The sequence below is a fragment of the Olea europaea genome, chromosome 10 (assembly GCF_002742605.1).
Source record: "Olea europaea var. sylvestris chromosome 10, O_europaea_v1, whole genome shotgun sequence".
In the NCBI taxonomy this organism is placed as follows: Eukaryota; Viridiplantae; Streptophyta; class Magnoliopsida; order Lamiales; family Oleaceae; genus Olea; species Olea europaea.
The window spans coordinates 1,911,909-1,935,266 of NC_036246.1; the positions used below are offsets into that span (position 1 = coordinate 1,911,909).

The 23,358-nt window shown below is 31.9% G+C and overlaps 2 protein-coding genes and 1 pseudogene across 8 annotated transcripts in view; 1 reads left to right on the plus strand and 2 right to left on the minus strand.

Annotated features, from left to right (window-relative positions):
• LOC111400828 (DNA (cytosine-5)-methyltransferase DRM2-like) overlaps nucleotides 1-4,543 on the minus strand; it is a 9,861-nt gene extending 5,318 nt beyond the window's left edge. Inside the window, exons 1-5 of one of the 7 annotated variants that reach the window (XM_023028247.1) lie at nucleotides 4,267-4,543; nucleotides 4,005-4,112; nucleotides 2,090-2,175; nucleotides 1,659-1,712; nucleotides 1,337-1,477 (exon numbers count right to left, since the gene is read on the minus strand). In XM_023028247.1, coding sequence (XP_022884015.1) covers nucleotides 1,337-1,477; nucleotides 1,659-1,676 — 159 coding nt within the window. In that variant the 5' untranslated portion in view covers nucleotides 1,677-1,712; nucleotides 2,090-2,175; nucleotides 4,005-4,112; nucleotides 4,267-4,543. Of the gene's footprint in view, nucleotides 1-1,336; nucleotides 1,478-1,658; nucleotides 1,713-2,089; nucleotides 2,176-4,004; nucleotides 4,132-4,266 lie in introns of all 7 variants that reach the window. The other 6 variants (XM_023028246.1, XM_023028245.1, XM_023028250.1 and 3 more) reach the window with 6 other exon arrangements.
• A 3,841-nt stretch (nucleotides 4,544-8,384) lies between these two features.
• LOC111400830 lies at nucleotides 8,385-11,183 on the minus strand (annotated as a pseudogene).
• A 7,970-nt stretch (nucleotides 11,184-19,153) lies between these two features.
• On the plus strand, nucleotides 19,154-22,652 carry LOC111400831 (myb-related protein 305-like). The gene is made up of 3 exons (XM_023028253.1): nucleotides 19,154-19,334; nucleotides 19,455-19,584; nucleotides 22,173-22,652. The coding sequence occupies exons 1-3, from the start codon at nucleotides 19,196-19,198 to the stop codon at nucleotides 22,489-22,491; spliced, it is 588 nt and encodes a 195-aa protein (XP_022884021.1). The 5' UTR covers nucleotides 19,154-19,195; the 3' UTR covers nucleotides 22,492-22,652.
• The last annotated feature ends 706 nt before the right edge of the window (nucleotides 22,653-23,358 follow it).

Here is a 23,358-nt window from a genome sequence, read left to right on the forward strand (position 1 = left end):
GCAGCCCAAATGTAAACAGTAAAAAATCCACGTGAAAAGAAACAACTACCTGCCAGGAGACAATGTAACGCAATAATCCAAGTAGCTCGAGTCAATTTATCAGATAGTAAAATGATAAAGACAGATACGGTTGTTTTTCTTTGTTTTTATGAAAGTGAAAAGGAGCAATGCAGTACCAAAACAGCAACAAAATCGTGTGTCATTATTATGGAATTTTGATGGAATAGTCACAAATGACTGAACAAAACATATTATGCCCCTGTTTGGGCTCCATTTGAGAGAAAATGTGAGGTTAAAAAATAAAGAAAAGTTTTAAATTTACGTATAATATTATTTTATGAAAGAATGTGCGATTGAAAATGAGTTTTGGAAAAATGGAACCCAAACGGGAGCTATATTTTTATCAAGGTCCTGAATATCAAATAGTGTCAAAGATATGAAAGACTGTTGGCTAAGAAACACCTATTCTTGTAAACTTGTTACATACCTATATCCGTTATGTATCAAAACTCCGATACCCTTCATACATACCAAACATTTGTTTTTTAATTATGTTACGTACTTTTATATTTTTTAAATTTTCGATACGTATTTTTAATTATTTAATATTTTTGTATGATTTTCAATACGTATTCGATATTTCATGGTTCAAATACACCTTTACTACGAAGCATTGCTTTGTAACTTCTTTTGCGACATTCTTCTTCTAGTGATAAAAAGAAATTGGAATATGCACTTTTTGTGCACTCTACAAGAATGAATAAAATAACTCTAAAATGAGCTAAAGAATTAGCTTCCATTCATAGCAATTTGTGTCTTTTTATCAAGAAAATTAGATCTCTACTCAAAAGGAGAATACAAAATATGGAACATTGTCGGAAACTCATTTGATACTCTTAAAAGTGTTGGACTACTTAAGGTTGCTAATCTCTCATTAGATGGCTAGAGTTGAAAAGCGTTAATTTTTTAAGATAATGAAGAAATTAATGCTAATGATGGTGAAAAAAAAGAAGTTTCAACAATTAATGACTAAGATAAAGTACCTTAGTATTTTATTTTATTATTATTATCAAGCTTAATTTTTTTATATTAATAAAATTATGTTAAGTTATATAACTCAACGTATCCTAATCTTTTCAAAAAAGTCATATCGGCACATCCACATCATATCGTATCCGAAATACATATCCGTATCTGCATCCATTCTGCTTAGGTTGGATGACAAAATTGAGCAATGGTAGAGTCAACAAACATTTTGTCCCAACGAGAATAATTGATCCGGTAAACAATACATGGTGAAGCATTTAATGGCATTGATATAAGCCATAGCTCTTACCTCTCCACTACCAGCAAAAGCTTCTGTACCACGGGTTGTTAAAGTAGATGAAGAAGAAAATGCTGTATCTCCTTGAATTTCTAGCTCGTCATCAGTATTCCAATCAATGTTGTCGCTATCCTCTCCAGATGCACTTTTGTCCTGAAAGTGTACATTGTTCACGTAGAACAGGATAAATATTAAGTTAACATTGCTAAAACTCATAGCAAAAAGCTATCAATATCCCTAGTAATGTGACAGGAGGATACCAGTATCACATATGTGAGTTATTAAAAATCGCAAGCAAAGTGATTAAAAATTAAAACAGATTGAGAACACATACAAGAGAATGAACTACCATATTTTTCGAAGTTTGACAAAGCAAAAGATTCCTAACCTGTACAACAAAAATTTTACTCGGGTCAGAATCTAAATGATATAATCAATAACAAATAAAAAATAATAATCAAAGTGTGGTTTCTTTCAGTTTAAAATTGGTCACTAATTAATAGAAAAGATTTAGAAAAGTCTCAGATATCAAGGAGGTTTGATTTAATTCTTTGAACTCACCAAATCCTCAACAATTCTAGAATCCAATCCCTAGATAAACCCGTTTCTGTGGATTTCACACTAAAGGGTATAAATGAAAATGCGAGTATCAAATTAAAAAGCATTTCTCGCCTTCTCTCGCGTGTTACGCCTTTTAATTAAGATTTCATAAAAACTTTATGAATTGAATAATTCTAAAGGAACAAAAATAAATTCCAATAATACCTACAAATTTATCTCCAAAGCTAGAATTCACTGTGAAGCTTAGCTACCTTCGAACAAAATTGATATAGTGCCTCGTTCATGTAAACCTAAAACAAAACCCGATAATCAAAAAAAAAAAAAATTAAGAAAACCAATATTCAAGAAATCAAACAATTGAAACACAAGAATTCAAAGAAACTGAAAACAAATGTCACACAAAATTTAGGGCTTGTTTAAGCCACATTATTTTCAAAAAAATATATTCTTTAACATTAATTTGACATCATTTCAACCACACATTCTTTAATAAAATAATATTACACGCAAATCTAAAACTTTTCCTTATTCTTAGCCACACATTTCCCATTGATTTGACATGAATAATGCATTTTTTCCTAGAATGTGGATCAAACATGGGCTTAGGGAACATATGCCTACATAGAAATAAGGTTATGTTCGATAAAAATTGCATGGAAAGAAGTTCTAGGCAATTCCATGGAACGAATAAGTTTTAGGCTATTGAACTGTCTAGAACTTATTTGCATGTAAATTGTCAATTAAATGTGTTTGACTGACTTAATTTTTAACCTAGAAAATGTTGTACTTTTCCATCTTTTGGTATTTGATAACCATTATTTTCCATAGAAATTGTCACTTTTTCCATGGAACTTGTACCTTTTCTCCAAAACCTATCCCAACAGGAATTCAACATTGACATAACAAATTATATAACCAATTACCATGTAAAATTCCCATAAGGACAAGAACTCCTATCCCATTCCCTGAATCACAGAATTGCAAAGCACATTGCACCACTTTACAAAAACTAATAAAACAATTATTGACCAACACGAAATTGGGTCCAAGATCTGATTGCAATTCAAAGCAGGGCATTTGATGTTTCCCATGTGTCATCCCCAATTGCAAAGCACATTGCACCACTATACAAAAACTAATAAACCAACTATTGAACAACACGAAATTGGGTCCAAGATCTGATTGCAATTCAAAGCAGGGCATTTGATGTTTCCCACGTCTCATCCCCAAGCTTCACTTGAATGTACTTGATAATGCAATCAGTACAAAAAGGGTTGCTACAGTTCTTGTTCTTGAATTTTCAATCATGTAATATCATGGGCTTGATGCAGATTTCGCATGTGAAGGCTAGATTATCATCTTCTGGAATTTCTTGATTTTGATCTTCTTGTTGATCTTGGGATTGCTGGTTTTAGTTTGTACTGTAGGGGAGTGACAGCAAAGTGTTTCCCATATTTCCTATGAGTTAAACTTGTGAGCATACGAAGTGGGCAAAGTTCGCATACATATTGAGTTCTTCTTCACAATTCTCAAATGCATACGTTTTTCGTTTCTTTTTAATTTTGTATAAATAAATTAAAGATAAGAAATGCAATTGGCTGGGATGGAATTCTTATCAAGGAGTGGGTATTATATGACTGATAAGACAGGTAAAAATTGTAGGTATGCTAAGGGCCAAAGGCATGCATCACTTTACAGCAATGTGATCCCAGAACAAATAGACAAAATCAAGTTCCCCTTTCTTCAAATCAACGCCATTTGAAACGAAATCATTACATCATGCATTCCAAAACCAGAGAAAAAGTGTTGCACCAGACTCAAATGCAGTTTTGGAAGTTAAATTTAAAAATGCACCACAAGCTCCAAATTAACAACTGTTTAAAGAAAATATTAACCTATTACTATCTGTAAAAGATTCCTTAACAGATACAAGCACCAAAGCAGTATCCTATAATATTTCTGTTCAGCCAAATCTTAAATTCACCAGTTAATAGCCCAGACTTTCTTCATTCAAACGCAGTAATTTATAGCACGGAGAAAACACAGTATGTATTAAGCAAACCAATTAAATAAAGGAAGAAAATAGAATACCCGACAATATTCGGTGAGAATTACTAACCTCACTTCAACTACAGCACCAAGAGCATGAAGCCCACGGACATAAATAGCAATTGGCCGAGCCAAAATATCATATCCATCGGGCAAACCAACCACAGCCTCACCGAACCTAACTTCCAAATGCTAATCTAAATCAAATATCAAGTTTCACACAGTTTATATCAAATAGAAGGTATAGGATGCAACAAAACACCCTACATGACACAATTTTTCAACAAATCCACTCAATATCGGCCCCAATAAAATGAATGCACGTAAAATACCTAGATCTCGAAATCGATTGAATGGATGAAAGAACGATTAAAATCGAAATTTCCCCAGTTCCTATCTCTCCTAAAAGAGCAAGATAATTTCGTAAGAAATTGAAATCGAGACATATACTCGTTGATCTGAGCAAAGCGTGAAAGGCCTTCTTCCTGAAATTTTTTCCGGTGGGTTTATAAGAGAGAGTAACGTTTATGTTGCCGGTAGTGAGAGAGAACGGAGGAAACGTGAGTGGGTAAACGAGAGAGAGAGAGAGAGAGAGAGCGGAGTAGGCAGTGAAGTTAAAGCACGTTTGTCACTCATTAAATTTCATTTTATTTTTCTCTTTCATGTTTTTAATCACACAATTTTTCGTAAAATAATATTACACGTAAATCTCATTTTTAAAATAAAAATAAGTAAAATAGTATTTTTTTAACATAAATAATTGAAAAATAAATAAAAAATTTAATTTACGTGTAATATTATTTTATGAAAGATTGTATAATTAAAAATACGAAAAAAATGAAATTGAATTTAATAAGAGGCAAACGGAGCTTATTTAAGTCCTCATTTTCAAAAAATATTTTTTTCATTTTTTTATTTTAAAATTTTTAATAAAATAATATTATAAGTAAATTCAAAATTTTAAAATTTTTAATCATACATTTTTCATCAATCTACTATTATAAAATAAATGGAGCTCAAAAAATTTTGGAAAGCTTGCTTTGAAAATAAAATTTTTCTTTCTTTGAAAAAAATATAATCACATATTTAATTTTTTAAAATATTTTTATGAAAAATAACAATTAAATACTTCAAAAGTATGAAGTTCGATGAAAATAAAGATAATCAAACACGAACTAACAACTAGAAAAAATAGACAAAGAAAAGGAGAAAATTTTAAAGATTCTCCTCTTTACTCAAAAATAAGGAAAATGCTGCGAGTCCACATACACGAGTGGACTCCACGATTATTTTAATATTGAGGTTCATTAATGTAATGCGAAAGGACTATCGAAAATGATGTAAAAAATGATATACTTAAAACATGCTTCAAGAAATAATCAAGAGCCCAAAGCACAAAGCAGAAGGGGCTTTTTTGTGTGTACTATGTAGTGTAAAAATCTGTGCAGATGGCACTGACCGTAAAATCAATTCGAATCTACGCGCCCAGGGCATAAATTAATTGAAAATTTTCACATTTTACTTTTAAGAAATTCCAAAACGGCCCTTAAGTAATTTTCTTGCCCACTTAGTCACTCAAATAGAAAATCTTAATGTATTGACGTTATGTGTCGCATTAGACTCGAAGGCGTTATCTCGTCACTCCACAAAAAAAACATTATCATGGTTTCATAAAAACTCGTACGACTAAAATTAACTAAATTTCAAATTTGACAACACCTACTGTTTATTATAAAAACGTCTTGCATCGCATAAGGAATAATCTCCGTCAATTCACTGCTCTAAGTTATCTTTTCAAACCATGTGACCAATTGTAAACCGACTTTAGAAATTTCTTATAAACTTCAATGGTTATTGATGAAATTAGCTCTGATGAATTATATTTTATTTGAGAAGAAAGCAAGTATAATGGATTTCTATATTCTCAAGTTTGGACAAGTAAAAAAGTTGGAAGCAAGTATAATGAATTCTATACTCTCAAGTTTGGACACGCAAAAAAGTGTGAAATGAGTTATTCTATATTCTCTACTCTCAAGTAAAGACAAGCCATCTGTAATAGAATTAAATGGATGGCATTAAAGGTGGATTGGACAGTATTGCAGTGATATCATTAGAAAGACATATAGGTAATGAAATACATAATTCAGAACATTTTTTTCTTTCTTTGAATATGTGCAAATAATTTAGCTTTCTTTCACTCTAAGGTGAAAAATACCTTCTTTTTTTAAAGTAATTCTTATGCTAGAAATGTTTCTTTCTATGTACAAACATATTTAGCCCATGTACGATTATTACATTTTTAATAGATTCTGATAGAAGTTGATAAAAAGTGTGGTTGAAAATTTGTAAGTTCATAAAATATTTGATTAAAATTAATTGTTAACTTTGACTAAAATTAAAATTTATATTTTAATCCTTATTAGATATGGGCTCAGAAAACTAACTTATTTTCTACTTTTAAGTGAAAATATTAAGTTTTTTAGAACTCTACGTAAATAAAAAGTTTGTTTCAAAATTAACTCTTAGGTATTGCCAGAATAGGAAACCTAAATTAATAAAAGTTATTTATTGTAAATTTTACTTTCATATTTCTGTGTACAATTACCTAACAAGTAAATTTGCTTAAACGCAGTAACGTGATTTAGCATGTCAAGGATGGGATTTGGGGGAAGGTAGAAGGGAAGGGGGAAAGGAAAAACAGCTTAAAGGATTTTCATCCTATTCTTCTTCTTAACCAATGCGTTTGAGGGGATTAAAATACTTTAGTTTTTTTGAGGTAGGGTCAGTAATTTTGATATTACTTACATCGAAAGTCGGATAAAATTAAATTAATCCTTATTTAATCTAATAGAAGTGATCGAACTTGCAGTTATAACGTATTGAGCACTTATTTAAAGTTGGTAATAAGATAATTTAAAAAATATTTATTACCCGCCTAACTTTTAGGCACTTGCCAAAAGAGTTTAGAGCTAAAATTTTACGATTTAACAGTTTTTAGAAATTTTCCTCCCTCCAATACAAGGGGATGAAGATCCTTTAACTTTACGTGTTAAACTGTCTAAATCAAATATTGCATGATAATCAATAGCAACATAAAACTAATGATGTTACTGCGTCAATACTCTCGAGTTTGGACAAGTCATCTCAACTGTTATAATTTAAAGTAACTATTAAAATGTATTATACTTTGTGCAACTTAGCTAACCAAAATCTATATCACTCTCTAAGATAATATGTTGTTAATACTACATTTCTTCAAGGATTCAACTATTGTCCTACCTTCAAGCTTCAACCATGAAAAGGAACAATAGCACACAGTAATGCATAGGACCTCCATCCCACTATGGGAAAGGTATAGATGGCTTCTAAAAGATGAACAGATTTTATACTCTCGAGTCTAGACAAGTCATCTTTTTTATTACAGTAAAGTCAAATTTTAATATGCAATAAATATTATGTAATGAATAACAAATGTTGACAATGGCTCAATTATTGTCCTCTTTTCAAGGCTTCAACCATGAAAAGAATCAATGAATGGTACACAGTGATGGACAGCACCCAATGCCACTATGATATTGATGGCTCCTAAAAAGGCTAAAAGCAAGTAGAATAAGGGCATATTCAATAGTGATTATGATAATTGATTTTTTGACTGTTGGAATGAAAAGTAAATCTCACCCGTGAGTAAAAAAGTCAAAAATGACAGTTTAAATAGTAAAATAATAGTCAAAAAATTAATTTTTTGAGGTGAAAAATTATTACCAAAACGGGGGCTAAATTCATACTCTCGAGTTTAAACAAGTCAGCATTAACAATACGGACTACAATTTGACTTTCATAATACATTTTCAAATATAAATAACTATTCGCTGACTTAATATAACATCACTCCTTCAAAAGTCCGGAGTTAAAAAAGAATTATGGGTTCCAATTATGCACAATAATTACATTTTTAATGCAATTTTTATTATTTTTAGTACAAATAAATTGCTGCGAAGACACTTCGAGACCCACCATTGGCAGAATTTGGGCCTAAAGGTAATGAAACTACCTATGATTCCAAGGTATCAAATGTTCGGGAGACAGTAACTTATGGACATTTATTTACTTTCTAATAAATTTTTAAGATTGTCACATACTCAAGTAAATTTGAATTAGTCATTTGTTCATACGGTCGAAAAAGGCATATAAAGAATATTCATATTGATTCTGGCAATTTAGCAACACCGGAAGCAGCATGCTACGTGACTTCAAGGGATGGACCCGATCAAACGACCGTCTTGCTATTTTTGAAGGAGATGAAATCCAAAACACCCTTATTCGCATGTAGTAGGATGGCCCAATAATAATAGGTCAGAACTCTCATAAATGGACTGAACAGGAGGAGCTGATGACAAGATAGACCATTTAACTAAGGTGTCAATGGCATTGCGCAAGTGCAAAGCCCAACTCAGCTTAGATCCGATTCGATTCCCATTAACTTAATTTATAGTTTGCTATAGGATTATTTTCAACCACACATTTTTCCAAAATTTTTCCTTAATTTTTAACAACACGTTCTTCTAAAAATACTATTCAAAACTCATTTTCTTTCCAATTGATCGGAATCAAAGAGGCACTTAATTGAGAACCAGTTTATCAACATCAAGACTTTCCAAACCCAACAGCTACCTTCCTCCTCCTGCGTGAATCTATTCTTTCAGGGCTTGGGAACCCGGTCTTCTCCTCATATCTCTTCTCCATGGCCTGCCAATGGTGCATTAAGCAATTTATAGTTAAGTTAAACCTTCGGCTATTAAAGATTTCTTATGACAAGATTACATCCATGATCAGAAGATAATTGGCAGAAATAAAGATCGTGACATACAATTGCAAGCAACACTTACCTGTAAATCTTCCCGGATACTGTCAAGGACTTCATTGCTCATTCTATCAAAGAATAAAATCCCCTGCATTTTTTAATTCAGTAATTAATAAACAATAAGGACCATATTGTCAATAATCATTGAATCAACCATATGTTCATTGCAACCAAGTCAGGTGTAAGAAATTTTATGCAAAATCTTCCACGTTAAAAATTGTTTAGAGAGAATAAGCACAAACAAACATCAACCATAAAATCGTTCAGTGAAAACTTTCAGGCCTGAGTATATTTCCTTATCAGCAAGCAATATAAAAAATTAACGGTTCCTGATTATACAACCTGAAGATGATCATATTCATGCTGAAATACTCGTGCAGGAAGTCCCGACAAGTTAATTGTAAACCTTGCACCAGCCATATCCTGTGCATCAACCTTCAATGAATCTGGTCTCTAAAGAATAAGAATGAAAGGCAGCTTATATTAATCGAAGACCAAGCTAAATAAAGGAAAAAAAATTTAGAAGGTTAAATGGTAAAAATTGCTGAAAAGTTTATCGATCAAAAATACAGTTATAGCCCCTATTTGGGCTCCATTAAAATTTTTTTGGGGAAAAATGCATTTTGGGATAGCGACTTTTTTATAGAATGTGTGGTTAAAAATAAGAGAGAGAAAAATACAGTTTGAAGATAATGGAGCCCAAACAAGGGACTGTGTACGCTAATGCCGTGCCCTTTAACACCAGAATCCACTTCAAGATGCTACATGCCCCAAGCTTACACCATCCATTTCCAACAAATGAATAAACAAGAAATTTGTACTCTACTTTATGAGAAACAAAACACAGAGCTAAAACCAGCTCTCATCCCAAAATCGGCAAATCAAGTCTTTCCTTGTTTTCGTTTTTCATCTTTTATTCATACTTTTCATATCATGTAATGAGGAAAACTGAACAACTTTCTACCAGAAATGAGGAATAGCTTAGCAAGTGAAGGCAAGATGTATTGCAAATGGCAATTCCTGCAACTGTCCAGTCCACTTGCAAATCAAAGAATAAGTGAATATATAATCTCATTTAGAATTATAAAAATGGATTTTAAACCATACTCAAAGTTCTTCTGTTTTGTACCTTAGTATGCATTTATAATTAGCTCATGGTAGATGAAGGAATGAGTGCATATTTACAAGGAAAACATGGCACGTTTCATCCAAATAAAACAAACAACTTGGCAATCATCCCAAACAAGTCCACAATGCGTTTGAGTTCAAACATGAAGATATATCCTGTAAAGATTAAAAATGAAAACATAAACCAAGGGTCTGGGCTACTCCAAGTTGATCTTTTAAGATGGAACCCAAGTCTTAATGTATCCAAACACAATCAATCAAAAAAAGCGAAAAATGATTAAGGATAGCAAACTGAACTGTAATATATTCATTCTACCAGTTAAATGTACCTCAACATCAGAATATATCTCAGGAAAGGACAAGCAGCCCTCATTATAAGGCACCAGATTTATTCAATACCTATTTACAAGTGGATTTACAAGAACTATCTCATCTCCTTCACTATGTTCACCGACTGGATTAAACACCATGAGTTGCACATTAATCCCCACTTGGGGTGCTGAGAGCCCAATGCCATCAGTTCTGTGGAAATTGAAGCCAACAAGTATTATTTACATCCTGTAAGTAACATGAATCTTGGATAGTGAAATATTAACATATACTCATTGCTTTGTTGGTCTAGCACTATTATTGGAGTTCTATATTATCAGTTTTCATAAAAACTGACTCGCATAATTGATTGTTGGACACGTTAATTTTTGAAAAGATTACTGCTAATAGACATTTAAATAGAACTTAAAAATAATTATTCAGACAAGACAATTTAAAGTGAAGAGAATTCAACTAGACATTACAGCAAACATTTCGTCTACTAGCTTTTTTAAGCTATCATCAAACGGGATAACTCGGTTGTGCTTCGCTTTCGATATTGGGACTGGATTTTCCACTATTTTGAGCTGCCCCTCGAAATGTAAATCATCAGCTACCGAAAAACAGTAAATTAATAAAAATAAATAAAATCCGATAGCCAATCTTGCTTTTCCAATTATCATATAAACTAACAATCAATATTAAAGTAGAACTGTGAATTTATTATTATGTCCTTACGAAACCTACTTCATCTTCTTTGACCATGGAAGAGAAGTTTCGTCGAGCCTGTGCGTGAACCACCTATGCTAGAGGCTTATAGTTGCTGGATGGGAAAGTAAGCTCTTGTGTGCGGTAGAGAATGGGGGCAGAGAGACAGTGAATACAGAAATTGTGAATCGGGAGGCACGATTCAACTTGCGAAGGCAAATATTAAGCCCCTTTTGCCCCCATTCTTTGTTACCCGCATTGCAATCTTTCAAAAAATAATATTATAGATAAATAAAAAACTTTCATCATTTTTCAACCACACATCTTTAAAAAAGATAATATTCCATCCATTAAAATTTAAAAAAAATGGAACCAAAGGGAGGCTAAGTATTCGATATTTTATTATCATTATTCTCTACGCTTTCTCTCCAAATATGCTTTAACATTGTTCTTTTTTATTAGACTTGTTTGTTTGCTTTCCTGACGTTTTGCTCTCCATATGGTTAGCTTCAATTGCTTTGTGTTGCAGCCAAAAATTGATGTAATTTCGTTTCAATTCCATTTTGCTCTCCATATGGTTCATTTCAACTTTTGTTTCATGTTAGTTGTACATCAATTGTGTACACTCATGTTAACACTTGATGTGTTGTCAATAAGTCCATGTTTAAGTCACATTTTTTGAAAAAAATATATTATTCATGTCAAATCAACGAGAAATGTAGGATTAAAAAATAATGAAAAGTTTTAGATTTGCGCGTAATATTATTTTATTGAAAAATGTGTGATTGAAATGATGTCAAATCAAAGTTGAAAAATATATTTTTTTTAAATAATGTGGCTCAAACAAGTCCTAAATAAATGGAAGGGGAAAAAAAACATTTTGTTTAAATTGTCAAAAGAGATAATCACATGTGGCGTGATATAAACAAAGGTGTAAATCATGATATACAACAAGCATGGTTGTGACTTTTTATTCCTCGACAAGGACGTAAGTTGTTTGCTACTATTGCCCTTACCTCTATGAGCTAGGTTGTACTACAATTTTTAACTGTCCAGCCCATAGAGATAAGGGCAATAAAATCTGTGACCAATGATTTATATCGTACGCTTTAAAGTTAGAGAACTGTGACCTTCGACAATATCATTACATTATTTTGTGATTTTCAGATATTGGTGTCTATTAAAACTGTGACATATGACCCATGCACAAATATCTATGACCTGAGTGTGCAAATGTTAATTGTAACTTGTGCACATGGCCTATGAGCCTTGACTTTTGTACACAAATATGTGAATTGTGACATTTGATCATAAATTTAAAATTTGTAACCATGTCACCTGTGTACACAAAATCGTTTCTTGTGATCCAGGCAAATAAGTATGTGACTTGTGATCTCGGTAAACAAATTCGTGACCTTTGATTAAGAATTGAATTTAGAACATAGACATGATCATATGTGACCTGTGATTTGGACAAACAAATCTATGACATTTTAACCTGTGATTAACAATTGCCTTATAACATCCACATGATAATAAAAGACCTGTGACCTGATAGAGTGTAAGTCATATGAAACATTCAAACAATAGTAGAAACGCGAAATTATTACAATGTCGAAAGACACGTGAGCAACCACAATTCCAATCTATTTCATAAACATAAATGATTCAAAATATTCATGCATCATGTTTCCAACATTCATAAACATCGCACATCTACTGGTCACTAAATTGGGATTCTACAATCAATATATTTGAATGCTCTCTCCCTTTGGCTTCATCGACTTTGTCGGCTTCTTGATTTCCTTTTGTTTAAAAAGTAATTTGGCAATGTCCATCCCAGCTCAACTAGCATCAAACATCATCGGCATGGATTTCATATATTTCCATTCCTGCATCATATTAAATAAAATATGAAGTAAAATCTGAAAAATTAACAGCACTCAATGTAGTTGATTAGGACCCACCATGAAGAATTACCTAATTTTTCATCTCTGTTAATTACTCATACAACCTAGATGAAAAAAATGAAAACACTATTTGGAAACACCCATCATAACAGTCATAGAACATAATGGTCACAAAGAACATATTAATAGGTCACAAATGAAAATGAAACACACTACACATTCCATATTGTTCATATTGTTGGTCACAATACATATTCCATACATTTGAAATTAACAGCACTCAATGTAGTTGATTAGGACCCACCATGAAAGATTGCCCAATTTTTCATCTCTGTTGATTACTCACACAACCCATGTAAAAAAATGAAACATTATTTTCCATGCAATCGGGTAACAATACAAATTGGACACACCCACCATAATAGTCACAAAACATATTGGTCACAAGGATCATATTAATAGGTCACAGACGAACATGAAACACTATTTTTCAGACGGTAATAGATATGCATAATATTTAGCAATGTAAACCGTATTTCTTGAATTGGAAAATTTTCCAACCAAATTTATAGTTAGCTGTACATACTCACCCAATAAATTTGAAAAGTGAATTATCCATAATCTCAAAGGAAACAAAATTAACTTACCTCCTTCGATTTGGGTTTTCGCACGTTAGTCGGAGTTTTGGGGGTTTCTTCACGAACTCCGTTTGTGACTTTCGGCCTTCTTCAATTTTTACGTTCACTTTTAGATGCTTCGCCTGCTTTGGATCGTAATTTCCATTCACAACTCCTTGTAATAGTCATTTTACAAGAATCCCATTTACAAACTTTGACACTGTTTCGCTCCTTTCAAATAGCAAACTGATAGGGAGGATTTTGTAGTTTTAATTAGGCACCTAGAGATTAACTGGAGAGTGCGTATGACTGTAGAATGAAATAAAGGAAGAGATATAGTTTACTAAATTAAAAATTCTCTCTCCTCATTTTAACATAAATTGCGGTATTAATTAGGATGAATAACTCTTTTTTTAACTATAAAAAATACTAATTAAAACCTGATTATTGAAATATGAAAGGTATTCTTTGATTTCTGAAATTGGGATACTAAAAGCCGATTAGGCTGTAATTTCCTCATGTTTTATTATGATTGGGGTTATAGAATGTTTGTGGGATTTCGGCCTGTTTTAGGATTTAGAGTTGGGCCAGCTTTTTTCTGCTGGTTGGTGTTGGGCTTGTGTTGTATGTTTTGAAATGGTCTCTTTAATTTTTTTTAATTTTTTTTTCTCTTATAGTAAATTATATTGGAAAATTTCAAAATCAATTAAAAATATGATTTTTAATTAAATCAAATCAAAATTTTTTTTAACTCTGCCCAATTTATTCTTGAAAAAAATATCAAATTTTAAACTACACCAATGTACAATACACGTACTCATATTCTTACGGAGAATCAAATGATTTCTACTTAAAAAATCGAAGAAATTACTTTGCTTGGCTTTCTATATTAGTAATAAATAATTAATTAAGACATTTATCAGAAGATTCTCTAATTAGGTTTCTAATTTTTTGCTAAAATTCCATTTATCATGGTCGAATGTTCAAGTTGAGATCCGTTGTCCATTTATATTGTCCACTCAATTACAAACTGACACGTTATGAAAAATTAAAATTGATTTTAAGGTTGGAAAATCAAAATTGATAACAACTTTAATTTTTTTTCATGATATATCAATATGTAATTGAATTGACAATAAATTAGACAGCAAAAATGGACAGCAGATATCCACTCCCAATATCTACGCTTATCCATTCTTTATGAAGCCACAAAATTGGCTTGCGGCTAGGAATTGATTAAGGAAAATTACAAATTAATGGGGACATTAACTACTTTCAACAACATATCACAGTTTCTTTCAACCTTTTCCATTTAAGGAAAGAGTTAGATACATTTAGAGTTTGTTTGACGATCATTATCGTAGAAAAAGGAGCTCTGAATAGTGATTTTTAGGGAAATGTAAGGTTAAAAAGTAAGATTTTTTTTTCTTTTTGTTATATGTATAAAATATTTTATTGTGTGAATGTGTGATTGAAAATGATTTTATAGCAAACCATAAAATAAATTAATGGTTGTTAAAGAGGCAAGTCATAAAAGTGATTTCCCAGTTCAAATTCAATTACTTAAAAAAGTAACATATTAATGCTAATTATACACACTATCTTTACTAAAGACATTACATGTGGCTTAACAGAAGATGGTAAGCGCATAGCATGTGAATTCCCTTGGTTTCAACCAACATTTAATCATGAAGAAAAACTTCAATTTCACATCTTCATGTTTTCTCAAACTTTATCATGAAATGATGTAATTAGAAAATAGTTTTGGAGTCGTTAATCTTGATTTTTTCCTTAAATTTACGTTCTTATGTTGGAAGTTAAGTTTTACTTATCTCTTTGAAACTTTTCATATCAACTAAGAAGAGATACATGAGATTCTCTAGCATTTAGCAAGGTGAGCCTCTAGATATGGGCTCATACAACCCTAATATCAGTTCGATAGTAGAGTACGCCTCTAGTAATTGCATCATTGTGGTTGGAATGCGAAAGCTCACAATCACTCGCAGAGTTCAAGGCTCTTGTCAGCACATGGCACATGATATGAATTGTCTCGGACACATTAGCAGTATGTACTCCTTTTTGTGTTGAAGTGGAGTTTGAAATCAAACGTCACCAAATAATGGTTGAGGCAATTCAAGTGACATTCAATGTAGATTTAACTTTCAATTGAACATTTGGGGATGTATATTTTTTTATGTATGCCTTCTCATTTTTCTAATGGGATGCAACAACCAACTAGGATTTAAACAAGGTGAGCCAAGCTGCTCAGTTCCCCTACAATTGGGCACTGCTCAATTCACCCTTAGAGGGCGAGTCGATTATTGTTTTTAGTTAAAATTGGTTGTTTTGCTTATTATGCCGAATAGGCTCATGCACGAGCTCGCTTGTTCTATTGCTGAGCCAACTTGTGCTTCGTTGACTCGCTAGTGGGGTGAGACGAGCACACATAGAACTCTTACCGTTGTGGCTCATACGAAAAATACACTACTTGACTCACTAGTGGAGTAAGATGAGTCGATGAGCGAATTGCCCACTTAATACCCCTGCTCTCAACTGGTTTTTATTAATTATATACATTATAATCACAATAATTAAGTCTCATAAAGAAGAATTGCTTTCCTGGATTTCTCTCTTGAAATGTCAATCTCTTTAAAGTTATAGATAAGGACATAACTTGTGCTTCGTCGACTCGCTAGTGGGGTGAGCCAAGCCACACACAACACTCCTACTCTTGTGGCTCGTACAAAAAAATTCGCTACTCGACTTACTAGTGGAACAAGCTGAGTCGACGAGCGGCTTGCCCACTTAATACCACTACTCTCAACTGGTTTTTATTAATTATATACATTATAATCACAATAATTAAGTCTCATAAAGTAGAATCACATCCCTAGATTTCTCTCTTGAAATGTCAAGCCCTTTAAAGTTATAGATAAGGGCATTACTTAATTAAGTAAGATAATTAATTAAGAAATAGTATTAGGGTTATGAATGGTGCATGGATCATTAAAAGGGCACATGTAATTAGGAATCAGTCTTTTATTACTAAATTATATATCTTACTTAAGATTAGACAAAAATCATAATCTAATACAAGTGTTTTTGTCCCTTCCTGTCTTACCTTAATTTTTGTGGATTACAGCTGTTTAAACCTAATTGCATGCCATTTCATTCAACTAATTGTTGTCTACTTATCCAAATCGACAGCTAATAGGGATTTTTATTAGCCACAAATTTTAATGTTAAAATTTCTGATTATCATGGTTGGATAGATATATGTTGAACACTAGAAGTCTAGAACCTTAAAGGTTGAACAAAATATACATTTCAAGTAAAATTTTACCACATTTCAACTACCCACATTTTTTTTACCCCCTAGATTTAAATCAAGTCAAAATTTCTTAAGTACCAAAATTGTGAATAGATATCTCTAGTTAAAATTTTACTTGAAAAATTACCGATAGTGATATAACCAATATCAACGATTTAAGAAATAAAAGAAAGCGATTCCCACCTCACAGGCACACAATATTTTAAAAAAATGAAGTTTCAATTTCACCCCTTAGAAACTCAAAAACTTTGCATCCTAGTTGATAAGGGTATTTTACAAGCTTATTTAGTCTTTCAAACTTGCGCGCAATATTGATGAATTGAGCGGACGTCTACCTATCTTTTGTAGGTGAAAATCTCGACTCGAGAGTGAAAGAAGACAGCAAACTGGGGATCATATCACACAAAAAATTGAAAAGTTAAGGACTATAGTTAAAATGAAGTTACTTGCAACCGCATCTGGAGCAAAAATAGGCCGATGGTGTTGTTACAACACCCTTAGTAGAGGGCAATTCGACTAATTTTTATACACGACTTCCAAGGCAAATTAACCACTATATAAAGACCAAGTTTAGGTCAAGAAAAGGACTACGCATAAAGATTACTGGAGATCAAAGCAATGAGTTTTTCATCTTTCTGGGTTGTTCAGTGCGGGGAAATCGGGTGCAATTTCAAGATATCGAAGAAGTTCAACATTGGGGATCGTCACCATATCTTATTCTAGAACATTTGGGTTACGAATCCATTCATCTTTTTGTCTTCGTTTATTCAAATCATGTCCGACTAAGCCTTTTGCGACTAAGATTAACAATGAAACCTTGTATTTTGAATTAATTTGAAGTTGCTTGTTTTTAGTTCATTCTTATTTTCTGGATTGATTATTTATTATTCACTTATTCCATTTTATGCTTGATTGCCATTAAAACATATTTATGATTTATGTTGCTTTTGAGAGATTCGATATAAAATAAACGACATAAGGTCCTATAACATATAGAGATATTATTATATCCTATGAAATCGCTATATAATGATCTTTTTGATTTAATGCATTCTTATCTATTCGCAATTTAAATAAGCCCATGTTTGACAACCATTATTTGAATTTTTTTTCTACATACTAATTTTCAACCATACATTCATACAATAAAATATTCTACTTGTAAACTCAAATTTTTTCCTATATTTTAACATACATTCTTCTAAAAATCACTATATTAAAATATTATTTTTCTCAAATAATAGTTGTCAAACATGGGCTAAAGATAATTAAGTTCATAAATGAGTATATACTTGATTGACTTCAAAAGAGGTTATCGATTAATATTGGATCATCAATTTTCAATGGATAATTATCACATAATGTTTATATCTTTCACTATTATTGTGAAACATGTTTCTACCTTCCATTTTTTAGCATTTTCACTATTACTTACACATTTGATTGGTCAAAACATCATTATGATCTATTTTCATCCAATTTCTAAATAAAAAAATTGTGAAATGATGAATATACTATCCTATTTAAATAAAACAAAAAGAAAAAAATATAAAGTAATTCCAACCATATGCATATTCCCAATTTTCTTAAAAAAAGTGCAAATAAATCTTAAATAAATAATTAAAAAATAAGATATATTCTTTAAAGAATATATCTTACAAGGTCGGATGGGCCAAAGGATGTAGGCATAATTAACATTTGGGCACGTAACATATATACTATGGTACTATGTTTCAATTCCACAACAGTACATCCTTTTATCAATTTTGGCTCTTATTTTGTGTAGTGTGTTATATCCTCTAATGGCACAATTAACCCTTCTCGATTAGATTAAAGTTAGATTAAAATTTTCAAGTCAAAGTCAACAATTAATTTTAATCAAATATTTTACGAGATTCACAACTTTTAAATCACACATTTAATCAACTTTTATAAAAAATTTATTAAAGATATGACTTTAATCTGGATTAAACATGGACTTGATGAAATAAACAAACATATGTCAAGTTGCAGTGAGAGCACGTCAAATAAAAAATTAAATAAACGAATGTGTCTCTTCCCTATAATTTTTAAAATTTTTATTTAGATGATCTAACAAAGCTCGAAGCTGCATCAGTGGAAAACCCATAAATTGAAGAATGTAACAACTTCATTTTGTTCCTGTAGCACATCAACAATGTTACTTGACCATGCATGCTCATATATGTGGTTATCATGTATGCATGCATATATTTTTAATTAATTAATATTATAATTGTATATATATGACGTCAAGTACGAGCTTATTTACTGTTGAAAAATTAGCTTAGACCAACTCTATAAATTGAACTCCATCTCTCTATTATTTTCTTAAAAAATATATCACTTCTCTAACTAGAATTCTCTCTCTCTACCTAAATGGACAAGAAAATATGCAATAATTCTCAAGATGCAGAAGTGAGGAAAGGGCCGTGGACCATGGAAGAAGATCTCATTCTCATAAATTATATCGCTAATCATGGCGAAGGCGTCTGGAATTCACTAGCTCGTTCTGCCGGTATGCATATCGCTCGACCGATAATTATTCACGTTATACTCTAGTACATGTATGAAGTGTACAACATTTTCTTGGAGAAAACCCTAACAAAAAATGATTTTTGTTTATGAATTGCGTTAGGTCTTAAGCGTACTGGAAAAAGTTGTCGTCTGCGGTGGCTCAACTACCTTCGACCGGATGTTAGACGGGGGAATATCACACCTGAAGAACAACTTTTGATCATGGAGCTGCATGCTAAGTGGGGAAACAGGTAAGCTCATAGCAGGGTTCGCTAGAAAAATGAAATATAATTTTACTTATGAAAATGGCAATTTATTCTTGTCCAAGATTTCGATACAAGTTTATATGAATATTCTTGATATTGTGTGAAGAAATAGGAGCCACCAATTCTTTTTAGTCTTGTGCCTATTGTGCTTTGAAGCCTCATATGCTCTCTATAAAACTAGATTTGGAGAGAAAGGGGGGATATATAGTGATTTTTGGTACGATCTTCAAATTGAAGAATTGGGAATAAATAAGCATTTGCTACAAAAGAATCATTATTGAATAAGGTTTTCACAGCCACAAAACTTTCTTCATTCCATTTCTTTGAAAAAATAATAATATTAATAAAATTTGTTGTGCTATCATTTTAATGGATCCATTTTTCTTAGAAAAATCTTTATTTGCATGAAAAAATAATTATTCACATTATCCTTTTCTTGGATCCATCTTTCTTAAATAGAATATACTTACCTTTAAAGTGTTCTTTATGAAAAATTATTTTTGAGAAACTCGATAAAGTGCAAAAGGAATTTGAGAGTGACGAATATTTTAAATTAAAAATAGAAAAGACAAAGATAGTGACAATATAAAAACACGTTGTGAACGAGGGACTAAGGGATTGGGATGAAAAAAAGTTTCCATTTTGAGTCGAACGCCATATTCAATTGACATGTTAACCTTTCCTAGCTATCAATTGAAAGAGTAACACCCATTTGCTTGGTGAAATCGACAGCTACCGTAATGTTTTTGCCTCTTTGGGGCAGATGGGTCCCCCACCTCAGATTTCTCCACGATATATATATATATATATATATATATATACACAAGGAAACGGGCAAAATGGAGCTATTTAACAGTTATGTTTACACACAGTAAACTGTAGGGGATAATACAATGTCTACCTTCACTGAAGAACAATTTCACACAACGATAATTTCAACCCCACTAAATAAATCAAGTTAGAGTATCAGTACAAATCAAGAATATATACAACAGCTCAAAAACAAAAATTTTGATCTATAGAAAAATAATATTCACACAATAACAGAAAACGTATTTCAAAAAAAATTGAGAGATAAGTTTCTTGAATCGAGGCCCTAATCTCCTAAAATTCTAGGGTTCTCTCAGGGATCCCTAGATAGAGGCAGATTTAGGAGAGATTCACAGAAACCCTAATTTTTTTTATTAAAAAAAGTTTTGTTACCAAAATCTTACAAGAACTGCAAATATTTCAACAAGATACTCAAAAAACACCAAAAAATCAACTCGTGTTTAGAAACTGTTTTTTTATTTAACAGGAAGGCAAAAGGACAGATATGCTCGGATCTGTAATTTTTTTCAAACAACTAGAATAAAAAAAATTTCAACAAAAAAATCAACATGGCAAAAGAATAGATCTACTCAGATCTGTAGTATTTTTCAAACACAAAAACTCAACCACACTTGAATCAAATAATTTCCACAGCTCTGATACCACTGTTGGTCCCAAAAATATGTTTGTACCTTTAACTCGTAAATCAAACACAGTTAAAATCAGAAAATAACAAGATCAGGACACAAGATTTTTTGGCCCAAAGGCCCCGAGGAATTTTGATCAGGAATCTTAAAATGAGCGAAGTGTAAACCTTGGAACGTATGAACCCTTGATGTTTAAATGTCACACAATTTTGATTTACCTTTCACCAAATGTCTTGACACGAGAGATTTTCATAAACAAAACCTCAATTCGGGATTTTAATTTGTTTTAGCACCTTATTAGAACACTTTATTCAGGGGTGGCAATAGGTGCAGACCTGGACCAAGTCTGTTCAAGTCCATTTTTTATGTATTAGTTCAGTGTAAAATAAAAATAAAGATACTACTTGTACATAATAGTGTGCAGATTGATTTATAGTTGTGAATAGTATTAAGTGACTTTATTTCATTTCATTCTCTCTCGTCTTTCTCTCTCTCTCTTTCACATGTCATCAATATGCAAATTAATTTGTACACAATTATGTACAAATTGCATTACTTTGTGACCCCTACCTCCTTATCGGACTTTATCTAATTGTTAAAGCTTCACGATTAGTTTTTGGAACTCCTATGGGATCCCAACACATTGAGTTAATGGACAATAAACCAAAATGACTCCTCTCCTCAACTTTCTTTCTTTCTTTTTTACAAAAAAATGAATTTATCGTGCGGGCAATATTCAAAATTTCCAAACCTTCGACGACATTGTGCTTCTGTATTCTTTGTGTAGAATGCAAACAAGCCATTGATCATTTTTCCATCTTCTGCACCATCTTTATCCTTGAAAAGCCTGCAATATTACATGAAGTATTCAGAATACATGCAAAAATCTACAGGTTGAAACTGAATGCTAGAAATTCATAACCTTCTGATATGAGTAGAGTTTCCTTTAAATATATTGGAGAATGCCAACAATTTTGAATTGGAACCACAGAACATGCTGGGGCTTCTTTTTTTTTAACCACAAATTAATTTTGTATTCCTTATACAAGCCCGTGCCACATCACCACAATTATGGATGTTTAGTCGTGCTTAAAAGTAACTTTTTATTTTATGCAGGTGGTCGAAAATTGCTAAGCATTTGCCTGGAAGAACAGATAATGAAATAAAAAACTATTGGAGGACAAGAATTCAGAAGCACATTAAGCAAGCTGATCGAACTTTTACAGGACAAAATCCTACTCAAGTTCATCATGATCAAGCAAGTACAAGCCAAGTCTCCAGTTCCTGCCGTCCTGATAATGCAGTTGAAACTTACTCTCCGCCGCCGTTTGAAGGAAATATGGAAACTTTCCATGGACCTTTCCCCGCTGAATCAAATGAGAACATATGGAGCATGGAGGATCTTTGGTCCATCCAGTTACTTAATGGTGACTAAATATAAATTAATTATCCATGATAATTGATTAAAATCCGAAACCCCAGTATTAATCAGTTCTGCCTTAGTTCTACAGTGGAATCTGCTTTTATTCAAGTACTGTAATATGACGACAATGTACGATAATTTACGTAAAAATATATATTTATATATAGTTTGCACGTTGTTTTATTTGTTAAAGTAAATGGCATTGGACAGATATTTTAAATAGGATTTAAGGATAAGACATGTTCAAGTTAATAATGGTTATGGTTTGTCTTAATTATAAGTACATAATCCAAAAATAATACAGAATTTATAGCTTAATTCATTGTGTGATTAATATTTAAAAGTTGCTTTTTATGGAACTTTTGGTAAGAGATAGGTAGATATATAAGTTTACGTGAGAGAGATGACATAATAATTAGTCAACTTAAGTATTTTCATAATCACTATTTTGAATTGTCAATTTCTCTTATCTTGTCGCCTAATTATATATTGGCCCATTGAGGATGATTTGCTAATTGCAGTGAAAATGAAAGGTCACACCAATGTTTAATATTTGTTACGATAAAAAGGTGTAAATTTGAGTGAGCCAAACCCATGTTTAGTTATACCTAAGCTCATGGCATATGCATGCACGAATCAATCAATCAACAAAAATTGTTGATTATGATGTTGCATGCCCCATCTCTCACTCTCTTTCAATAAGGTCATATTCGATCTAGCACAACTAAAAAGTAATAAGTACATGTTGAGTTGGCCAACAACAGAGTGCTCTAAGCACACTGGATGAGTGTCTTCCTTAGTTACTTTCAACATTGTACCACCCTAAAATAATATTATTAAGAAAAATGTTCCAAACATATATACCTCGTACACTATTAT